Source organism: Argiope bruennichi, chromosome X2 (genome assembly GCF_947563725.1).
Source record: "Argiope bruennichi chromosome X2, qqArgBrue1.1, whole genome shotgun sequence".
NCBI lineage: Eukaryota > Metazoa > Arthropoda > Arachnida > Araneae > Araneidae > Argiope > Argiope bruennichi.
This window is the reverse complement of record NC_079163.1, coordinates 130811921-130831414: the sequence shown is the minus strand read 5'-3', so window position 1 is coordinate 130831414 and position 19494 is coordinate 130811921. Positions and strand designations below refer to the sequence as shown.

At 31.0% G+C, this 19494-nt stretch overlaps 1 protein-coding gene across 1 annotated transcript; it reads right to left on the bottom strand.

Moving 5' to 3' along the window:
* Positions 1–1964: 1964 nt before the first annotated feature.
* Positions 1965–3674, bottom strand: LOC129959886 (uncharacterized). Its single transcript, XM_056072783.1, has one exon. It carries the CDS (start codon positions 3672–3674, stop codon positions 1965–1967), a length of 1710 nt encoding a protein of 569 aa, XP_055928758.1.
* Positions 3675–19494: the final 15820 nt, after the last annotated feature.

Below are 19494 nucleotides of genomic sequence, written 5' to 3'. Positions count from 1 at the left end.
TAAGAAAACTAAAACTTGCTGGATAAAATGACACTACGCTTCTTATAATTTTTAAATATAAGTCGCAGAAAAACTTCGTATTTGAAATCTTCTATGAATGTTTGGATCGCCTTCTTTTAAGTCTTTTAATTGATCGGATGTATTAGTCTTAGCTAGAACTTTTTCAATTGGGGAAAAATGTATTCATCAACATTCATGTCAAAAGAAAAACTAAATAAAACTGCACAGGCCATTAGCGAGTTATATAAAGATTTTCTTGATTACTGTCCTGTTGCAATTCATGGACAATTAACGGTTCATCATTTTAATTAAATTGGTGCAAATCCTTCACTTAATCCAAAATAGAAAAAAAATATTTCGGAAGATTTCTTGCAATTTATAATTTGAATTTTAAGTGGTAATTTGTTATCCTGAAAGTATTTGTGGAGTTGATGGGAAAAAGTTTTTATATATGTTCTGCTTTTTCACGAATGTGCCATGATATTTTTTTGGAAATCCTTCTGGGAGAAGTTTCCCATACATACATTCTGGGAATAGCCTTGTAATTCTCTACAAATAATTACTCATTTCTTTCTGGTGAACACCATTTTATTTTCGGACACATTTTTGTGCCACTTCATATAGACTATTACAGATTAGGACACCTTTCACAATCGGTGCCTCGTCCAGGTGCTAGCATCGTTCTTACACACTCTACGTTCTGATACAAAAAAGAATTAACAGGAACTTTGTACTCGACAGATACGCCATCTATCGGCGTGAAGCTGTAACATACTCCCCACCTTGAAACCCCAGGGTTTCAAGACATTACAATGTTCAATAACATAAACAATATTACAACTTTTACACAAAGCTAGTAAAAAACACACAATATACATAATAATCAACATCTTTAAGAAATAACAATCAAAACTTACAAATTTCAACATTAAATATTACAAATTAATTATGTTCCATAGGCAATACACAGATTTTAGAAATGGCTCTTTTACAAGTACTAGACTGCGTTTTAATCTTAACAACACGAATTTTCTTATCATCACCATAATAAATTTTAATTATCCTACCCATAGCCCATTTATAACAAGGCAAATTATCTTCAATTACTAACACTAAATCTCCTAATTTTACATCATTTTTGTCAAACATCCATTTAGATCTCTGTTGTAACTGACTTAAATAATTACGATGCCAAAATTTCCACATATATTGTACAAGTCTATTTACCTTTTTCCATTTCTTGAGATGACTTTCTTTTAAATTTGACAAATCAGAAACCGTTACTATATAAACAGCTTTAAAACAAAAACATACAAAAATACAAATATAAATTTTTTGTAAAGCACTTTTACGCTGAGCCTTATTCTTAATATAAAACGGCCCACAGAAATCGGCACCAGCACAATTAAAAGCAAAATCTGGAGACACTCTTTCCTTGGGCAAATTGCCCATGATTTGAGAAGGTGCAATTGGTTGGGCTTTGAAACAAATGATACATTGATAAACGATTTTTCTGCAGCTATTACGTCCATTTAGAGGCCAAAATTTTTCTCTAACAAGATATAGCAAGGAAGAAGCACCAACATGTAAATATTTATTATGAAAATGTTCTATTATAATTAAAGTTAATCTATGGCTTTTTGGCAAAATTATTTGATGCTTTTTATTAAAATTAAAATTACTATTACCCAACCGTCCTCCGACTCTTAACAATCCTTTAGAATCCAAGAAAGGATTCAAAGTTTTTAATTTACTACCAGGAGGCACACAGTGGTGTTTTTGAAGACTACTGAAGTCTTTGGCAAACTCTTGAATTTGGACATTTTTAATTAAAAATGTCTCTGCATAGTTCAATTCCTCAGCATTCAGTGGACCTGTTGTCTTCACTGCTTCTTTTAGGTTCTTGGCAAACCTGAAAACATAACTTAAAATACGAACAATTTTACTATAATTATTACTTATATCTAATATGCACTGTAAAAACTAGGACTATTACAAATGGAAAGATTAATCATAGGATCATTATTCAGTTCAGAGTTCTTTGCAGTTCTTTTCACCTCAAGAAGATATTCATCATCTGAGACACCAGGATCGTCATTGAAGTTTGGACAGCTACTAGATGAAAGAAAAGACGGTCCATTCCACCAAATGTCCAACTGTTGGATCTTTGAAGGGAAAACTCCTCGTGATATCAAGTCCGCAGGATTCTCAGCAGTATTTACATAATGCCATTGGAAGTTCTTAGTATACTCTTGAATCCTAGCGACTCGATTAGCCACAAAAGTTTTTAACGATGTAGGTGGAGTTTTGATCCAAGCAAGCACCACAGTGGAGTTTGAGTACAAATGTACTCCATCAATGTCTAGTTGCAAGGATGACAGAACCTTAACGGTAAGCTTGGAAAGCAGATCCGCTGCACACAGCTCCAAACGTGGGATACTAATTTCTTTGATGGGAGCCACTCGAGATTTGCTGCATAAGAGTGACACCTTTCTCTCACCAGACCTTGACAAAGACCGGGTGTAGATGGCACAACCGTATGCATTTTTCGAAGCATCTCCGAAGCCTATCAGGTCTACTTTCAGAACTTCAGAACATAACACATGACGATCTATGTTTAAATTTTTCAATTGACTCAGTTCAGAACTAAATTTTTCCCACTCTCTATTTAAGTGTAAGGGAACTTCATCGTCCCAATCAATTCTCAAAATCCACAACTTCTGCAAGAACATCTTCGCCGTGATTATCAAAGGTCCTAAGAGGCCTAAAGGATCAAACAATCTGGATATGTCCGATAGCATTATTCTTTTTGTTGCAGGTCTCACAATTTTTTGAACACTAAAACTAAATGTATCCTTTTCAGGATTGAATAGTAATCCCAAAGTTTTTAAAGTTGCTGAGTTGGGGTTATCGAAATTGTATTCTCGGTCCGACGTTGGTACATTTTGTAACAAAACAGGATTATTTGAGCTCCATTTGTGAAGCTCCATACCAGCTGATTTTAACAAATGTATTAACTGGTCTTGTAGTTCAATGGCAGAAGATAAATCCTCGGTACCACTGAGTATATCATCGACGTAAAAATCTTTGCCAGCAGCAGCGGCTAAAGGATAGTTGTTCCGCTCATCACAGCATATTTGTTTTAGTACTCTGGTCGCCAAATAAGGAGCGCATTTGGTTCCGTAGGTAACAGTGAGCAACTTAAATACACGTAAATTATCTTCCTCTAAATCCTTCCATAAAATACATTGTAAATTACACTGATCTGGATGTATCCAAATTTGACGATACATCTTTTTTATATCGGCGGTGAAAACTATAGAATGTTTTCGAAATCTCAACAAAATAGCGAACAAATCATCTTGGACAACGGATCCTGAATACAAATTATCATTAAGTGATTGTCCAGATGACGTTGCCTCTGATGCGTTAAAAACAACGCGTAATTTTGTAGTACTACTTTCTGGCCTAAAAACGCCATGATGAGGCATAATGTTCCTTGGAGTTTCGCAAGTTGCCTGCATATGCCCCAAATTCTCATACTCGGTTAAAAATTCGCTGTATAGTTGCCTATACTCTGGTTCTCTCTTCAAACGTTGCCAAAGTGAATTAAATCTTTTAGTAGCAATGTGTTTTGATTCGCCTAAACATGGGGGGTCTATTTTAAACGGCATTTTAACAACATAGCTTCCATCGTCATTTCTGAAATGTGTTTTCATGAAATGACTTCACATATTAAACTCTCATCATTTTGTAATTTATCCCCCGCAACATCTTCAATTTCCCAAAATTTCCTTAAATTTGCATCCAAATCTTCTATTACCAACCCACAATGAACAGTAGTTTCGTTTTCTATTGGAACACTTCCGGTAGCAACAAACCCAAACACAGTATTTTGAAAAACAATGTCTGTTCCCGGAAACCTAATTTGACCTGATCTTAAAAGTTCATAGAATATTTGGGCACCTAATAAAATATCCACATCTCCAGGTTCATTGAAACTCACATCCGCTAAATTGAAACTATCTAATTCTAGCGTATCAATGTCAAATTGTTTGGAGGGGATACAATCTGTTATATGCGGCACTACCAATAACTCAATTCCCTTCTCAAAGCTTCCACTAACGTTCTAAATTTTTGTTTTAACGATCCAGTTAATAACAGAAGAAGATTGATTTAGTCCAGAAACCAAAATGTTTCGTCTTTCTTTTTTCAAATTCAGTTTATCGGCTAACCATTTTGAGATGAAATGACTCATACTACCAACATCTAGTAACGCACGTGCACTCATAAACATTCCTACATTATTTTGAATCATCACATTTGCAGTACTTAATAAAACCATTTTGTTTAGATTTATGTTGGTAGCAGTGAATGAATACGTACTGTTCGCAGGTGACTCATTCGTCAGCTGTGAAGAATTATGACTAGGATTTTCAATTCTCGGAACGAATACATTTGACCTTGGATTTAATCCCGCGTTAGCATTTTGCGAGCGAGTTTCACTTTGAATATTTCCCAAGTGCAAAAGAGTGTTATGTCGTTTTTTGCAAATGGAACAATTGGATTTTGAATAACAGTTAGCAATTTTATGGTGATTTAAACAATTAAAACATAATTGCTTATTTTATAGACTTCTATTCTCTCATTAACAAGCATATTTTTGAACACAGGACATACATTCAGGGAATGATTTTCATTAGATTTACAAATTACACATTTCGGAGTTTTAACTTCCGATACAAATGCTTTTTGTGGACTGTATTCTTTACGATATTTTTGAGAATGGTTTACAATTTGCGGTCGTGAAAACACATTACTATCATTTTTGAATTTTGACGATACATAAATATCGCAATGCCTGGCCAAATCTGATGTCACATACCAAGATTCTCCTTGTTTCACGCCAATATGAATTTGTAGTTCACGATCTAATGAATCAAATATTTTTTCGGAAACCATGAGTTCACAAACTCCCTTAAAATCATTTACCTTTCTTAACTGACAATAATAATCAAAGGCTGCACTAAGTCGCGATGCAAACTGGATATAGCTTTCGTTTGGACGTTTTTTCGCTTTACGGAAATTATTTAACACTTCTTGTGGGGTGGATTGAAATTCTTTTAACACTAATTCTTTTAATTTGTCATACATACACAATTCATCTTCATTTAAATATATCATTAAATTGGTAACTTTTTCGCCTAAAATATTTAATAGGATCTCTGATTTGAATTGTTCTGGGACATTTTTGGTTTTGAAAGCTCTTTCAAGCGATTGGAAAAATAAATTATACGACTCTGCTCGTGTAGGAACAGGAATAGTTAAAGTTTTGACACTTTTTATCAAACTTTCTAAGCTAAAATTAGAATCAGAATCGCTATTTGTTACATTAACCTTTTGTGTTACATCTTTTTGTAAATTCGCAAGCTCAAGTTGTTTTTCTAATTGCGCGAGTTTAAGTTTTTCCAATTGTACTTTCTGTGCTTCATTTTTCTCGTAATCTTTTTTCCTATCAATTATTGACTCAACTACAGTTTTTACGAATTCATAATTATCTTTATAAATCTCGCTCTTTTCAATTAAATCTTTAATAGTAATTACTTTGGCACCCGAAGGAATATCAATTTCTAGTTCCTCGGCAACTTCAATTAATTCACTCTTTTTAAGTTTTGAAATCATTTTGAAAAGAGAACTCTGAATATATGCAACTCATAAAAACGAAACTAATACACAAATTTGGAAAACAAAAGTGTACTCACAGTTACCCTGAAACCAAAACGGACATAATAATCCAATCATCGGATAGTCCAATCATAGGAATTTACATTTTATATCCATTGGATATCACTCTAAGGATTCAGAAATCATTGAGAACAATATCAAATAAACACACGCGGCAAAACAGAAACACTTGCCGACTTCTCAAAACTCTCGATGGTTCAATACTGCGTAGTCGACGGACCACTTCATGTAATTCTCTACAAATAATTACTCATTTCTTTCTGGTGAACACCATTTTATTTTCGGACACATTTTTGTGCCACTTCATATAGACTATTACAGATTAGGACACCTTTCACAATCGGTGCCCCGTCCAGGTGCTAGCATCGTTCTTACACACTCTACGTTCTGATACAAAAAAGAATTAACAGGAACTTTGTACTCGACAGATACGCCATCTATCGGCGTGAAGCTGTAACAAGCCTATTCCAGTCGCAAACCATTCAGATAACAAGAATGAATGAAGTTTTGACACTTATCTCCATGCCGTGATCACCTGAATTTAATGACGTTGTCTAACTTTGCGTTGTTTTGTTTGAATAAGAAGAAATCTTAATAGAAGTTTTACTGGCAGCTTAATATGAGCTGAAATTTCTTCGAAATCTGTGGTTAAAATTCCTTACAAGTGAAAAGTGTGACATTAATTGGCATTTCTTTTTGAAACTATATGAGAGCAATTTATGAAGATCGCGTAGTTTTGAATCGCTGCACGATGACGAGATCGTCCTTTTTCTCCATGAGGACATTTGTTTCATAACGTCCGATTAAGCATATACCAGCCTTATGTATATTAGCAAGTCTTCGTCTGGGATGCTCCTTGCTCAAAGTCTAGACTATCTAGAGAATAGATTATCAAGCCACAGTGACTCCTTTCTGCCTCGGAAAGAAGCATCTGAAGGAGATACCGACTTGAAATAAAATACAATGAACAATCACTTAACGAGCATATTTCGTTCCCCAGTCTTACTCATAATGTGAAACAATTTTTCCTACGTGGACCCATTCCGGAAAAAAAAGAGCAAATTGATAATGATTTAATTTATTATTTATCATATATGCTTTTTTACAAAAAATATTAAGACATATGCCTTTGACTGCAGTTCAAAATTTTCCTAAAATGAGGCACAGCAGTATTATTATAAATTCATTAAATGAATTTTAACTCCCATACGCTTTATTAGAGCGATGCTTCTCAACTTAGATGGCAAAATTTCCTATGTTTCCCTTATTTCACTAGAAAGTTGATGCTCTGTTGAGTCTATTATTTCCTTCTGTACTAAAAAAATCTCATCTGCAATTTTTTGTTTTTTTTTCGGTAGTTCTTTCTCCAATTTATCGACGTCTTTACCATCCACCTCTAGCTTCATAATCATGGCTATCTCGTCGATTAAAGCTTCCCAGACACTGGCTCAAAACCTCAGAATCATGTTCGACAACCCTATCTGGTCAAATCTTCTTCCGTGTTCTCTTCGAATAAGTTTTTAATATAAACTGGCACAGTATGTGAGTGTCTCCTCATCATTGGTTCTGTGAAATATCGCTCATTAAGGGAGTCACTTTTTGAATTTTGTTTTGTTCGTTATACGATGCTCTCTTACGCGAGGTTTGACTGTTTAAGAATAATCCCAATCATAAATTCGTTTATAAATATCCCATTATTTACGTGTCAAATTTATTGATGACTGCTTAATAAGCCGTACAAATAAAGTCCAGGCTCGGTATTAGAGCTGACACAGAAGTGTAGATATATCGAGTAGGAATATCGCGAATCTCGTGTAGATATATCATTACGGAATGATTTGATTCCCATTAAATCTACCTGTTAGCTCCAATATCTCCACATTGGTAAAGACCCGGAAGTTCGAAATTTGGAGGTACAGGCTTATATATCATCCTCGTTATTTGATCAAAATTCAGACATAAGAAGCTCGTTCCATCCTCCTGCTAAATGGGGCTTAATTTTGTTCAGCTAACCATACCTGTCGTATTGATGGCTCTTTAGAGCCCAACCCAAACGGTTTGTATTGAAAATTGCCGACTACTCACGTGACCTCCGAGAGACAAGGCTTGCTGGCTGTTATAACGAGTCATCACGGCTAGGCGGATCCTCCGAGAAGGACGGAGATTAACATAACGCGTAACTTGCGATGTATAGCGTTATGCTTCCTCGACAGTTTTCGTCAAATCTCTAAATTATCAAATAATTGCATAGATACTAATGAAAAAATATTACTTTGTATTAAAAAAAATTGACATTTAAATAATTACAATCGCGGTTTGAGAATTTCCGATATTGAATATCACATTTTCTTGACAACTTTCGTTATTAAAAACACATTCACCGAATTATTAAATAGGTGTATAATAATTGCTTATTTGCGAATTATTTATCATGTGTTTGTGTAAAATAGATGTTTACATTAAATTTTCTTTGAAATGGAAACTCTTTAGATCTCAGGAATTTTATTTTTTAAAAAAGGAAGCTAATTAACTAGTAAAAGATTTATATGTAGGAAATAAAATTTCTGTAAACAAAAAATTTGATTAGTAACATAATGAGATTATTCATTCATTTTTTAATGCTTTATATAAATATTGGATTTTAAATTTTTTACTAGAAACGTTTGTTTAAAAAAATATAGCAAATCTATGATCTGTACTTGCATAAAGAAATAACATATTTTAGTTAATAAATATGAATGAATTAGGAAATTATAAAATAGGAACCAGATGAAGACACATATTTGTAAATATTTATTTCAACATAATAGCTAGGAAAAAAATACAATTATTCAGAACTCGTATATATACAAAATAGAAATACTATTAAAATGTGATTAATAAACCATTATTTTTATGAACTATATAAAAAAATACAATTATTTAAAATACATACATACAAAATAGAAATATATCAGTAAACATTTATTTATTTCAACATAATAACAAGAAAAAAATACAATTATTCAGAACTCATACATATGCAAAATAGAAATACTATTAAAATGTGATTAATAAACAATTATTTTTATGTACTATATAAAAAAGGTTCATTACTATATGAAATAAGTACTATATAAAAAAAAGTTCATTACTATATGAAATAGGTACTATATAAAAAAGGTTCATTACTATATGAAATAGTTACTATATAAAAAAGGTTCATTACTATATGAAATAGGTACTATATAAAAAAGGTTCATTAAAGACACTATATAAAAAAGGAGTTCAGGTTTACACTTCAGCAGATGAATTACTCAAGAAAAAAATTCAAAGAAAAATTTACATTATTCAGTAAATACATCTTCTGAATTTTTGATAATAGATTCAATAATATTAATTTTGACATTCAATGAACTTGATAATCTATCACAGGGATCCTTTTCATAATAATCAAGAATATCAAATATTTGATTTATATTATGAACTTTAATTGGTAATGGGAATTGCTCATGTTTCAAAATCCTTTCTCCCATAAATGATGCATAATGCATGAAAAATAGATCATTGTTAATACTTACAGCATAGTTATGGTAGGAATGCCATCATTAACAGATAGGTGGATGAATAACATATTTTCATTCTTTTCAATAATAGTCCAAAAGGAAGAAAAGGTATGGTCTTTAATACATTTTTTAATTCATTAAAATTAGTAAATGCAGTCTTGCTGTCATAGTTCTGTTTGGAATTTAAGTTTTCAATAATGGAACATTCAATTTTTACCTATTCTAATCGTTGCCTCTTTTTTGAAGGACTCTCTCGAATTGAGATGTTGATGATGACAAATATGTTGCGCAGTCAGGAAAAATACTTGGCACATCATTTTCTTTCAGCCTGGGCTTCTTCAGAGGAGTAGATAATGTTTTCCCAGTACTTTCATTGTAGAAAGTAGTTCTGTAAAGCACTTCACCATCTTTAAAATGTCTTTCACATACCTGAAAGAAAAAGAAAAAAAAAATCGCTATCATGTAGAATAACTTTTTATATTTATAAACCTACAAATCAATAGAATTTTTTTTTAAGTTCTATAAATGTTTTAAACTACTGCTTAAAAATCAGTTATTTTCATGATTTATTTTTTAAAAAAATAAATCTGAGTGGCCTATATTTTACATTAACAAAAGGATTGAACTAAAATTAATGCATCTTAAATAAATTTTAATTAAATCAGAATGACATTAATTTTTTTTACAAAAATTAAGACTGTAACTAACACAAATTATAATATTTTACACCTAAAAATAATTGCAACTATTTCAAAATATTAAAACGTATTAATTATCAATGCTAATTTTTGCTAACCTTAGAATTTTTTGTAATGGTAAAATTTTTTGGAATTTCATATAGCAATTCTCTCTCTCTTTTTTTTAAAGGAAAAGTAAAGCTTATTTATCAAAAAAATAAATGATTTAATTAAAATAAAAGTTCAAATAAAGTAATATAAATTTCTTTGTTATAGATATGATATTATGTACATTATGATATTAATATATGTTATGATATTAATATACATTTTAACTTTAAAAATAAAATTCACTGTCATGATTAAAAATACTTAAGAGATAATGGATGCAACTTTATAAATTGTAAGTAACTAAATCGTAAATAAAAGGTAAGCTTGAGATTAATCGATGAAAAAATTTAATAAAGAGCTTATTTAAACAGAATTTTTATACCAAAATTATGAATAAGAATAGAATAAGTAAGAACCCTGACAGGACTATCATAGATAAACAAATGATAGTCTAAAAATTGATTCGATTTTTGACATAAAGAAATAGATAGTTTGTATAAATAGATTACAGGTATTTATTCTTATTTCATCCATTCTTAATCAACGCTACATCATTGAGAGAACAAATAATATTGAAAAACTAAATCGTAATTATAATCTGCTGTTAAAACAGAACGTGATGAACAAATAGGCTTAACAGTAACAGATTCAATAACACTTAAAGTTTATATTGAGGATTATAAAAGAAATACACTTACCTTCAATAGTTTGTATCGTAAACTTGCTTTTGTGTCTCATCCATTTCAATATAACACCATCTTGGATCACGAAATAAATATAAAAATAGAAAAAAAAATGAAGGCTTATAAACGCCAGCCGTTGTTTACTTCGCCCTGAAAACGTGCAGAGTGACGATTGTTAAACGGTTTCTCGATTGACTAGCAGCGATGACTAATGCAGCAGCGACTGGTAGAGCCAGTAGGCCTTGTCTCTCGGAGGTCACGTTACTCGGTGCTAAATAAAATGGAAGTATTGTTACTGTATCAAACGTGCAGATAAGGTTTATGGAGCTTAATGAAACACCAGGCATTTTTCCTTAAAATGCAGATTACATTCGATCTGAAAAAATGGCAGTGTTAAGAAGTTGCGAATGCACAGTCAGCAATAAGTTTTATATGATTAATAAACAATTAAGGCTTTATTTATTTGCTGTTTGAATTTCTTTTGTCTATACACTTTCAGTTGCACAAAAAGATGTTCAAGATGGACGTGTTATAATATTTTTCTATCAAGACTGATAATGAATACTATGACGCTTTTCCTCCTCTTTGGTAACAACAAAATATCAAAAAACATGAACTAACGATTTAATTTTGTTGCTATTTAACTGAATTTCTAATAACCAGTCATATGAATCACTGTTCATTAAGGAGGACCAAATAAACAGCAAGTTAGATAATTTTCTACTTTAAAGTGCCTTTGAAAGTTTGTCTAACTGATGTATGTAGACTGGCTTTCTTTATATGTCAGTTTGAAGAATATGTAAAATTTTGTTTTCCATAACAGTAGTAATAAATCAGTTGCTATAGCTTTCGAAACAAAACATTTCCTAATTCTGGTAATTTTTAAATTCAACTTTGTATGCATATGTATGCATTCCAATCGTGTGGGGAAGTAAGGTCAAAATTTTAAATTAATTAAATGGATTTTCTTTGATTATACACTGATAATATATATATATATATATATATATATATATATATATATATATATTGATTAAACTAAAATGTTACAAGAAATTAAAGAGTGACTGAAAGAATTCCCTTTTGTAGAATGAATGAAAACATCGTAGTTATCAGTTCAGAAACATTGCCTGCCTATAAGTAAAAAGGTAATTTTCTATCATCTCATATAGCTGAGTGTCATAAGCAAAAGAATGTTGATTGGTCTTGCAAAGATACCTGAGACTGATGACAAGATTTTACTTGCTATCCTGTTATGAAAATCGAATATTTGATTGCAAAAAAGTGATAGGAATAAAAGAAAATACTCGATAGTCCATATAAAAAATTTATACGAATAAAAAACTTCGCAAATTCTATTTTAAATTTAGCCAAAGTTAATTAAGATTTATTGCGGCCTCTATTTATCTTTTATGGATGCTCACCAGATGCCGCCACGAAATGTTGGATTTGCTTGCCGTATCGAGGACTAGACATTTGGAAACATGTTTTAGAAATCTAAAAAAAAAAAAAAAGTCATAGCACTTTTATGTCTTATACAGAGTTATACCAACGGGAGGGGAGCATAATTGTCCCCTTCTAACTGTGCAAACGACAGCAGCGGCTGAAAAATGAACATTAAAAAGCGTAAGAATAAAAATGACAAGATATGCTCTGTAATTAAAAAAAATCTGTGGTATCCTGTGGCTGATTAAAAATCATAAATCCTTCAGAAATGTACAATTTATTTATTGAATTTATGCATTTCCTTTGTTGCGTTCAGTATTTTTCATCAATGTAGTTTATTAATGTTTTCTTCAAGAATCTATAATTTTTATTTAAATCTGTGGCGAAAAAGAAACGGTAGGCAGACAATTTTATGAAAAAAATCATAGAAGGGATGAAATTTTAAGAAAATTGTTGCTCCAAGTCATAGAGGGAAGATGGCTGTAGCTGTGGAAGTCCTGCTAGGGGAGCAAGCAGCATCAACTCGGTGTAACCCTTCTTTCTTTTCTGTAATATTTCAGATTTAAAAATACCGCAGATTCTCTCAAATACATTGAATTAAAATTTTTTTAAGACATTCATTTTTTAAATTTATTATTAAATTTTCCATTTGTTTTATTTATTTTCCGATGATGAGCTCGTGAAAACTTATTTCTACGACCGAATTTTTTTTTTTTTTTTTTGATAGGTTATGGTCCAGGGCTTAGATATTAACTCTGAATCTCCCAATCAGATCCGTGTTAGAAATTTTTCTAATATTATTTTCGGCGATTATATAACTTTGAATACTTAAATTTTGGTACTCAAAAATTATAAATAAGATATTTTTGAAAAATAAAATATATATTTGAAATGAAATTTCGCAAAATTCCATTTCCCGGAATGAAGCTTTTAATGCCTAATTTATTGTTCCATGGTTATTAAATCGCTTGAACGATCTGTAATGAAAAAGTTTCTTTAAATGAGAAATTAAAATTTCTCTGCTGTATAAATATTTTTTAAAAATTCCAATCCTCAACATTTCTTAAATTTCTAACCAATGATAATAATTCGTCATCTGATCAAATTTGGTGATCCATCCCAAGCAGTTCTCACACATATTTAAAGTGCGACGTTAATCAAAGCAATCAGCTAATAATAATGCTTCAATTGACTGATATTTTTTAGACCATACTAGACGTCATTGCAAAGACAAATGATTTGCAATTCCATCATTGTCTTTCCGAAATAACGATCGCTGAGATCGTATTATTTTTTAATTTTGTTCTTAATATCTGATTCTGGGATACACTTATAAATCATTGTCCTTTGAGTATTAAAATTAAAGGCAAGTTTAACATCATGGTATTGTATATAGGATCAATTATAAATGATTCATTTCAATTTTTATATAAAATACCTGAACTTTTTTTTATCAATATCATATATTTTTTTATTAAAAATTAATTAATTCTTTTGAATCGTGAAGGAATAGAAAGTGGAACCACAGACACCGTAATCTTCCAACTTTTCGGTGAAATAAATCAGTGAGAGTTGTCTCCCCGAAAATTTCTCGTATAATAAATATACTCGGGCATTATTAATTATATGAATTACCGTGCGATTAATGCTGGGATCAGAACATTGAATGTGCATTTTTTTCCCTACCAATTGAAACCAAAAATTTGACTGAAAATTACTTCTGCAGATTTGCTTTAAAATCTGATTCGGAGAAGGTGCACAAAATTTTATTTATCATGTTTGACAGTTACCTTTCCCATTAGTACTTCAACAACCTGATAGACAGTCTCCTCTGAGTGGATTTCGATCAAAATTTGATAGGAATCAACAAGTTTGCTTTAAAGTCCATATACCAAATTTCATTTGTCGGTTTCCAAGACGGTTTTTTTTTGTTATACTGTTTATAAGCAGCCATAATATCACAAATGCGTTTTTATGACTCGGGGGGGGGGGGTCTGAAACGTGGAGGTCAGTCAAAATTGTCAACTCTTTGTTGATTAAAATACTTTCTTTTTGTATACATAATATATGAGAAAGTAATGAATGAGTCTCGACTTTATGGCTCTCCCATCATGATTGGATGATTCCCAGAACATCTGTATCTTCTTGTCTTCATATCACTGAAGTACCGTCAAGCCTTGAGGATATATTTTGCGCTACTATTCTTTTTATATCATTTGCACTATGATATAATTTTTAAGCAGTCTTTACCGTAGAAATGCAAATTACTACTTCATTATTATAAAATATATTTTTAGCCAAATATATATCACTTAAAAGATTTAAACAGGGAATGCAAAACTGAGTTTGTAATGGAAGGATTTAAAAATGATGCACATAAGATAATAATAAATGTAATAAGCAAAACTGTCAATTGTTAAAAGGATTTTTTTTTATATTATTTATACAATTCAACACGCTTTTTTTTTCATTTTTTTTGTATCATACGGGAGTCCAGTTTCCACAAACTACAGACTTAAAGGAAACCTTCGTAGATCAATTAAAGAAACTTCTTATAGATATATACTGGAATCTCCTACTTCGTTAAATTGTGTTAAAATACATCACACCATCCATTTTTATTAAACCAATATTTTTCATTATGGGCTTCTTTTCATTTTTTTAAAAAATGTGAAATCACATGAATTATTTCAAGTATTTTATTTTACTAGCAAACAAGCAACAAAAACTCAAAATTTCGAGTTTCATTTATATTCTATTTATGTGCATGCTGGTCTTAGATCTGAATTTAAACACTAAGTAAAGTTTAAATTTTAAACACTAATTTTATGAGTTGAAATAATAAAATAAAGTCATACACTGAACATTTGTTAACAACGATGAATTTTTCTTACACCTTACGTTTACACCATAGTGATCTGAGCATATTTGAATAGAATTTCAAACAGACATTAAGTGGTGACACAACGAAAGAGAACATTAAAGCCGAGATTGAGCGTCATTATGATTCACTAAATGTCAAATTTTCTAATTCTAAGGCTTTCTAAATACATCATGGAAAGGCCCATTTTCTATGTGATCAATTGACTTAATTAAAAATAAATGTGTATCTAAATATATGCTTAATAATCCTAATTCAGGAATGTTTAGGCAGACTATATAAAAAGGACAAATAATTAAGCAAAAACAAAAAGTAAATCTAATTTTGCTCAAGCATTTTTGCCAGAAAAAATAGAGAATAGGTCTATTTTTACTTTCTTATATGCGAAGTATACAAAAAGGAAGCACTGTAATTGTCAAAAATTTTGAACTCAAGATTTCACGTTTCAAAACTTCTTGAATCCTAAAAAACACATTTTTGTTATTATGCCTGTCTGTCCGTCTCTCTGTGAACACGATAACTTATAAATTATTTGAGCTAAATGGATAAAATTTGGTGTAGGGTTTTTACATCAAATTTTTGAACGGAATCTATTCAAAGGACACCTGTTTTTCCGGCTGTTTGATTGCAAGTACACTCGGCAACTATAAAATATAAATAGCTAGACAAATAAAATTTGATACACAGGTTTACCATTTGCTATGTAGATTTTTCAAAGTTCTGTCAAAGGGTTGACCGCCTGTAGAACTGTTTCTCACGCATGTCAACGCTTCTCTAAAAGGCAATGACTTAAATATATAAAATTTGGAATGCGTTCTTGTGATTACAATTACAGTTCTATGTCAAATTTTGATTTCATTCTGTCAGAAAAAAAAGGCGCCAACATTCGATTTTCGGGTACTTGTGTATTGACCGCATTTCAGGATTAATAGCTAAAAATATCGCCAAAGACAGCGTAAGATATTCAGTGTAAATGCCAGATTCATGATATTCAGTGTAAATGCCAGATATCTATATTTCATAACCATTGTTCGCTAATGTCATACAAGGCATTTTCGCCTTCATCCAATGTTCACAAATTTCTGGGGGAAAAGGATACAACACTTTTATTAGAGAGAACTTTTCGGAGATTATTCCGGCTGATTAAGACATGAAAACTAATATTCTTAGTGACAAATTATTTTTCTCTAAATTCGAGGCTTCAAAACAGTACACCTATTTTAGAGATGAAATGCAGGCAGTTCTTCCCAAGCAGTTAGGGGAACGAAAGCAAACCCGAGTGTACCCATTAAACTTTTATACCGTACTGACAGGAAAACATTCGATCCAAACAGATATAATACGCAGTAGGTTGTTTCTTGTGGATACTTAGTGGAATCTTTAACCTTCCGGAGTCAAAACAGAGTCTCTATTATGAGTGGCAATCAGTTAAAAGCTGCAGGATAGAAGTTCTGTTTCTGTTCTAATCCTTTTTAATACACAAAATTCAAGTCAAAAATAAAATAATTTATATTAACATTCAAGAATAGATAAACTAATTATTTTTGGAACGATGCCAATAGAAATGCGCTTGGTCCTAACGTATACATAGAATACTAGGCAGTTTATTTGCTGTTGCATGATATCTGTATTGTAACTTATGTCTCTGAACAACCATAAATGAATCTCTGTTATCAATTGAAGGCGGCTAGAAGCTAAAAGACAAAAATTACTTTCTAATCATTTTTAATGAACAAAATTCAAGTCAGAAATAAAATAATTTATATTCAGATTCTGAAATGGATTAATTAATTGTTGTTGGAACCGTCACAACAGAAATTCGCTTGGTCCTAACATATATATCATACACCAGATAGTTTACATGGGGATGCTTGGCGAAGAACTCATTCTTTTCCAGAGACAGAACCAAATCTCTTTTATCCGGAGACGGCAGCTAGGAGAAATTCCAAAAAAGAGCTTGCTGATAATCGTTTTTTTTTTTGTTTTTTGCTTGCTGATAATTCTAATTATAAACAAAATAATTAATTCATAACGTAATAAATCAGTTAAAATTAAAAAAAGGTAAAATTATTCGTTTTGAAAAAAATTTAAAATAACATAAAAATAATAAAAAATTAAATAAATCAAATATATGACAAAAAAAGTTGCGAAATAGGTAATAGCAAAATAAATTGAATAAAACAATTTTTAAAAATACACTCTTATTATTGATAGGTAATAGCAGCCTAATTTCAATAAAATAATTTTTAAAAATACACTATTATTATTGAGCTGAAACAGCAGATATTTTTGTTCATTTTAACAATTCTTTGCTTTTTAATATTTATTTTATAATCCACTATTATGAATATCATTGAATCTTGAAATTAATTTTCTTAAAATTCACAACCAAGTGCGCCACTAATTTTAAGTGAAAATTTAATCAAATCAATTGATTCACTTATAATTAAGTTATGAAAACATTTCAAAACGCATAATCACCAAGAATGCTTATCCATCTGAAATTTCAAAAGTGAATTATTAATGAGGGTCACATAAGATAGTTTATAATGAGAAATATATAAATACGTTTATTATTCATATTCCAGAGGCTCCCAAAAGTGGAACAAGATTTGATATCTTTACCTTGATGTATAGTTTTAATTACAATTGTCTTAAAAATAATATAGGCATTTCTATAAATATGGTTTTTGCAGAAAATGATGATAAAAAATTAAAAAAAATGAATTTTTATACGACCTCTATTGGGTAAACGCATCAATAAATAAAATATTTATCTAAGATTCAACTATACACCTACTACGTTTCACGCCTCTATCTGCAACATTTGATAATATATTAGAAGGTAAATTTATAGACTTAAACCATTTTTTCATGCTTCACTCTGATGTTTGAATGAGTCTTTAGTTGCACATTTCAGGGACAATGCACATATCACAATAAATTATTAAAAAGGCGGAATAAAAAAAATGATGCATTTATTAATTTAAAAAAATGATCACATATTATATGAATTTAAGTGATAATAAAATTTGTTCAAAATGAGTGCCTTCGACACTTATTCAAATTGACCTTTTTCTACTTGTATACAGTGCCGCAGCATTACAGCATAAATCAACCGAATTTCACAACGTTTCTCTTGACTGAAATGCGTCATTTTTAAAAAAAGGAAGCTTGATATCACGTGCACAATTCCAGGTCAAAGCATTGCATTTCCTTTTTCGAAATTGTGTTTCTTTGTGATACCTTAAATGTTCAGTATCTTACGTTTCACTTTAATAAGTTGAAATTTTAACTATCAACCAATCAAAATGAACAATAGAAAGAAAACTTCTTTCAACTTATGATGATTGAATGATGTACGAATGGAGAAATACAGTTTTCTTGCAGTGGACAAATTTGAATTTCTAAAATAAAAGTTCCCATCTAAATTTGGTATAAGCCCCTCTAAATTTAGAAATAAATATACCTTCCCAAATTTTGTAACTAAAAGCGTCAAATTTTGTGCGCATAAATGAATGTAACATAAATATTTTACTAATTGACATACTGAAATATTTTCAAATGAACCTTCCCATGCACCAAAATCGGCTTCTTTTTGATGAGCTCCATATGATTTTCATTTCCCTGCCGTTTCTCTAATTATGCAAATAATTTCTTTATCGTTTCAACTCATTTTCGAGGTTTTGCTTTATTGTTAAGGATGAAACAGGTTAACACATCTGTGTCCGACCACAAATCCAGAAACTACAGAGCACGTCTCTTATAAGTCATTTTTAAGAAAAATAGAAAGCTTCGGGCCTTAAGAATTCTTTATGAAACCTTCCACTATTCGTTATCCGTACAATATTCATATGACGAAAGAAAGAGTTGCCATTTCTTGTTAGATTGTAAAGTTATGAAGGTCATCTAGAAAATAAAGACCGTTTAGTTATACAAAATAAAAAACACACACATCATATTTAATGGAAAAGACAATTCTGTTCCGTCATTGAAACTTCTTTCATTTCTCTACATAATATTTCAACATTTGTAACATCTAATCAAGAGCTTTCGAATCTATCGCCATTTCATTAAGCCAATGCATTCATTCTCCATGTCTTCATCACTTCCACCGTTCGGAAACTCAGCTTAAGGGAAAGCGAGCCAGACTGCAGAAGAGAACGGATCCAAAAATTCTTGATTTGTAGCAGCAGTGCGAAGGCGGGCATTGTCGTGTCGAAGTATAATTCCTTTAGAAAACTTTCCTCGTTTCTTGTATGGCTGACCTTCATGAGCTTAGAACCTCACAATAAAGATTTGCATTGATCCTAATGCCTTTTGGAATACACTAAGTCTTTTGTTTGAATGCAATCGACATCTAGCTTAAAGAATTGGCGGCAGAAACCTATAACATGAGGATAATG

Bases quoted from the DNA above. Each gene is read 5' to 3' on its own strand.
- LOC129959886 (XM_056072783.1), bottom strand. From the start codon at position 3,674: ATGCCGTTTAAAATAGACCCCCCATGTTTAGGCGAATCAAAACACATT.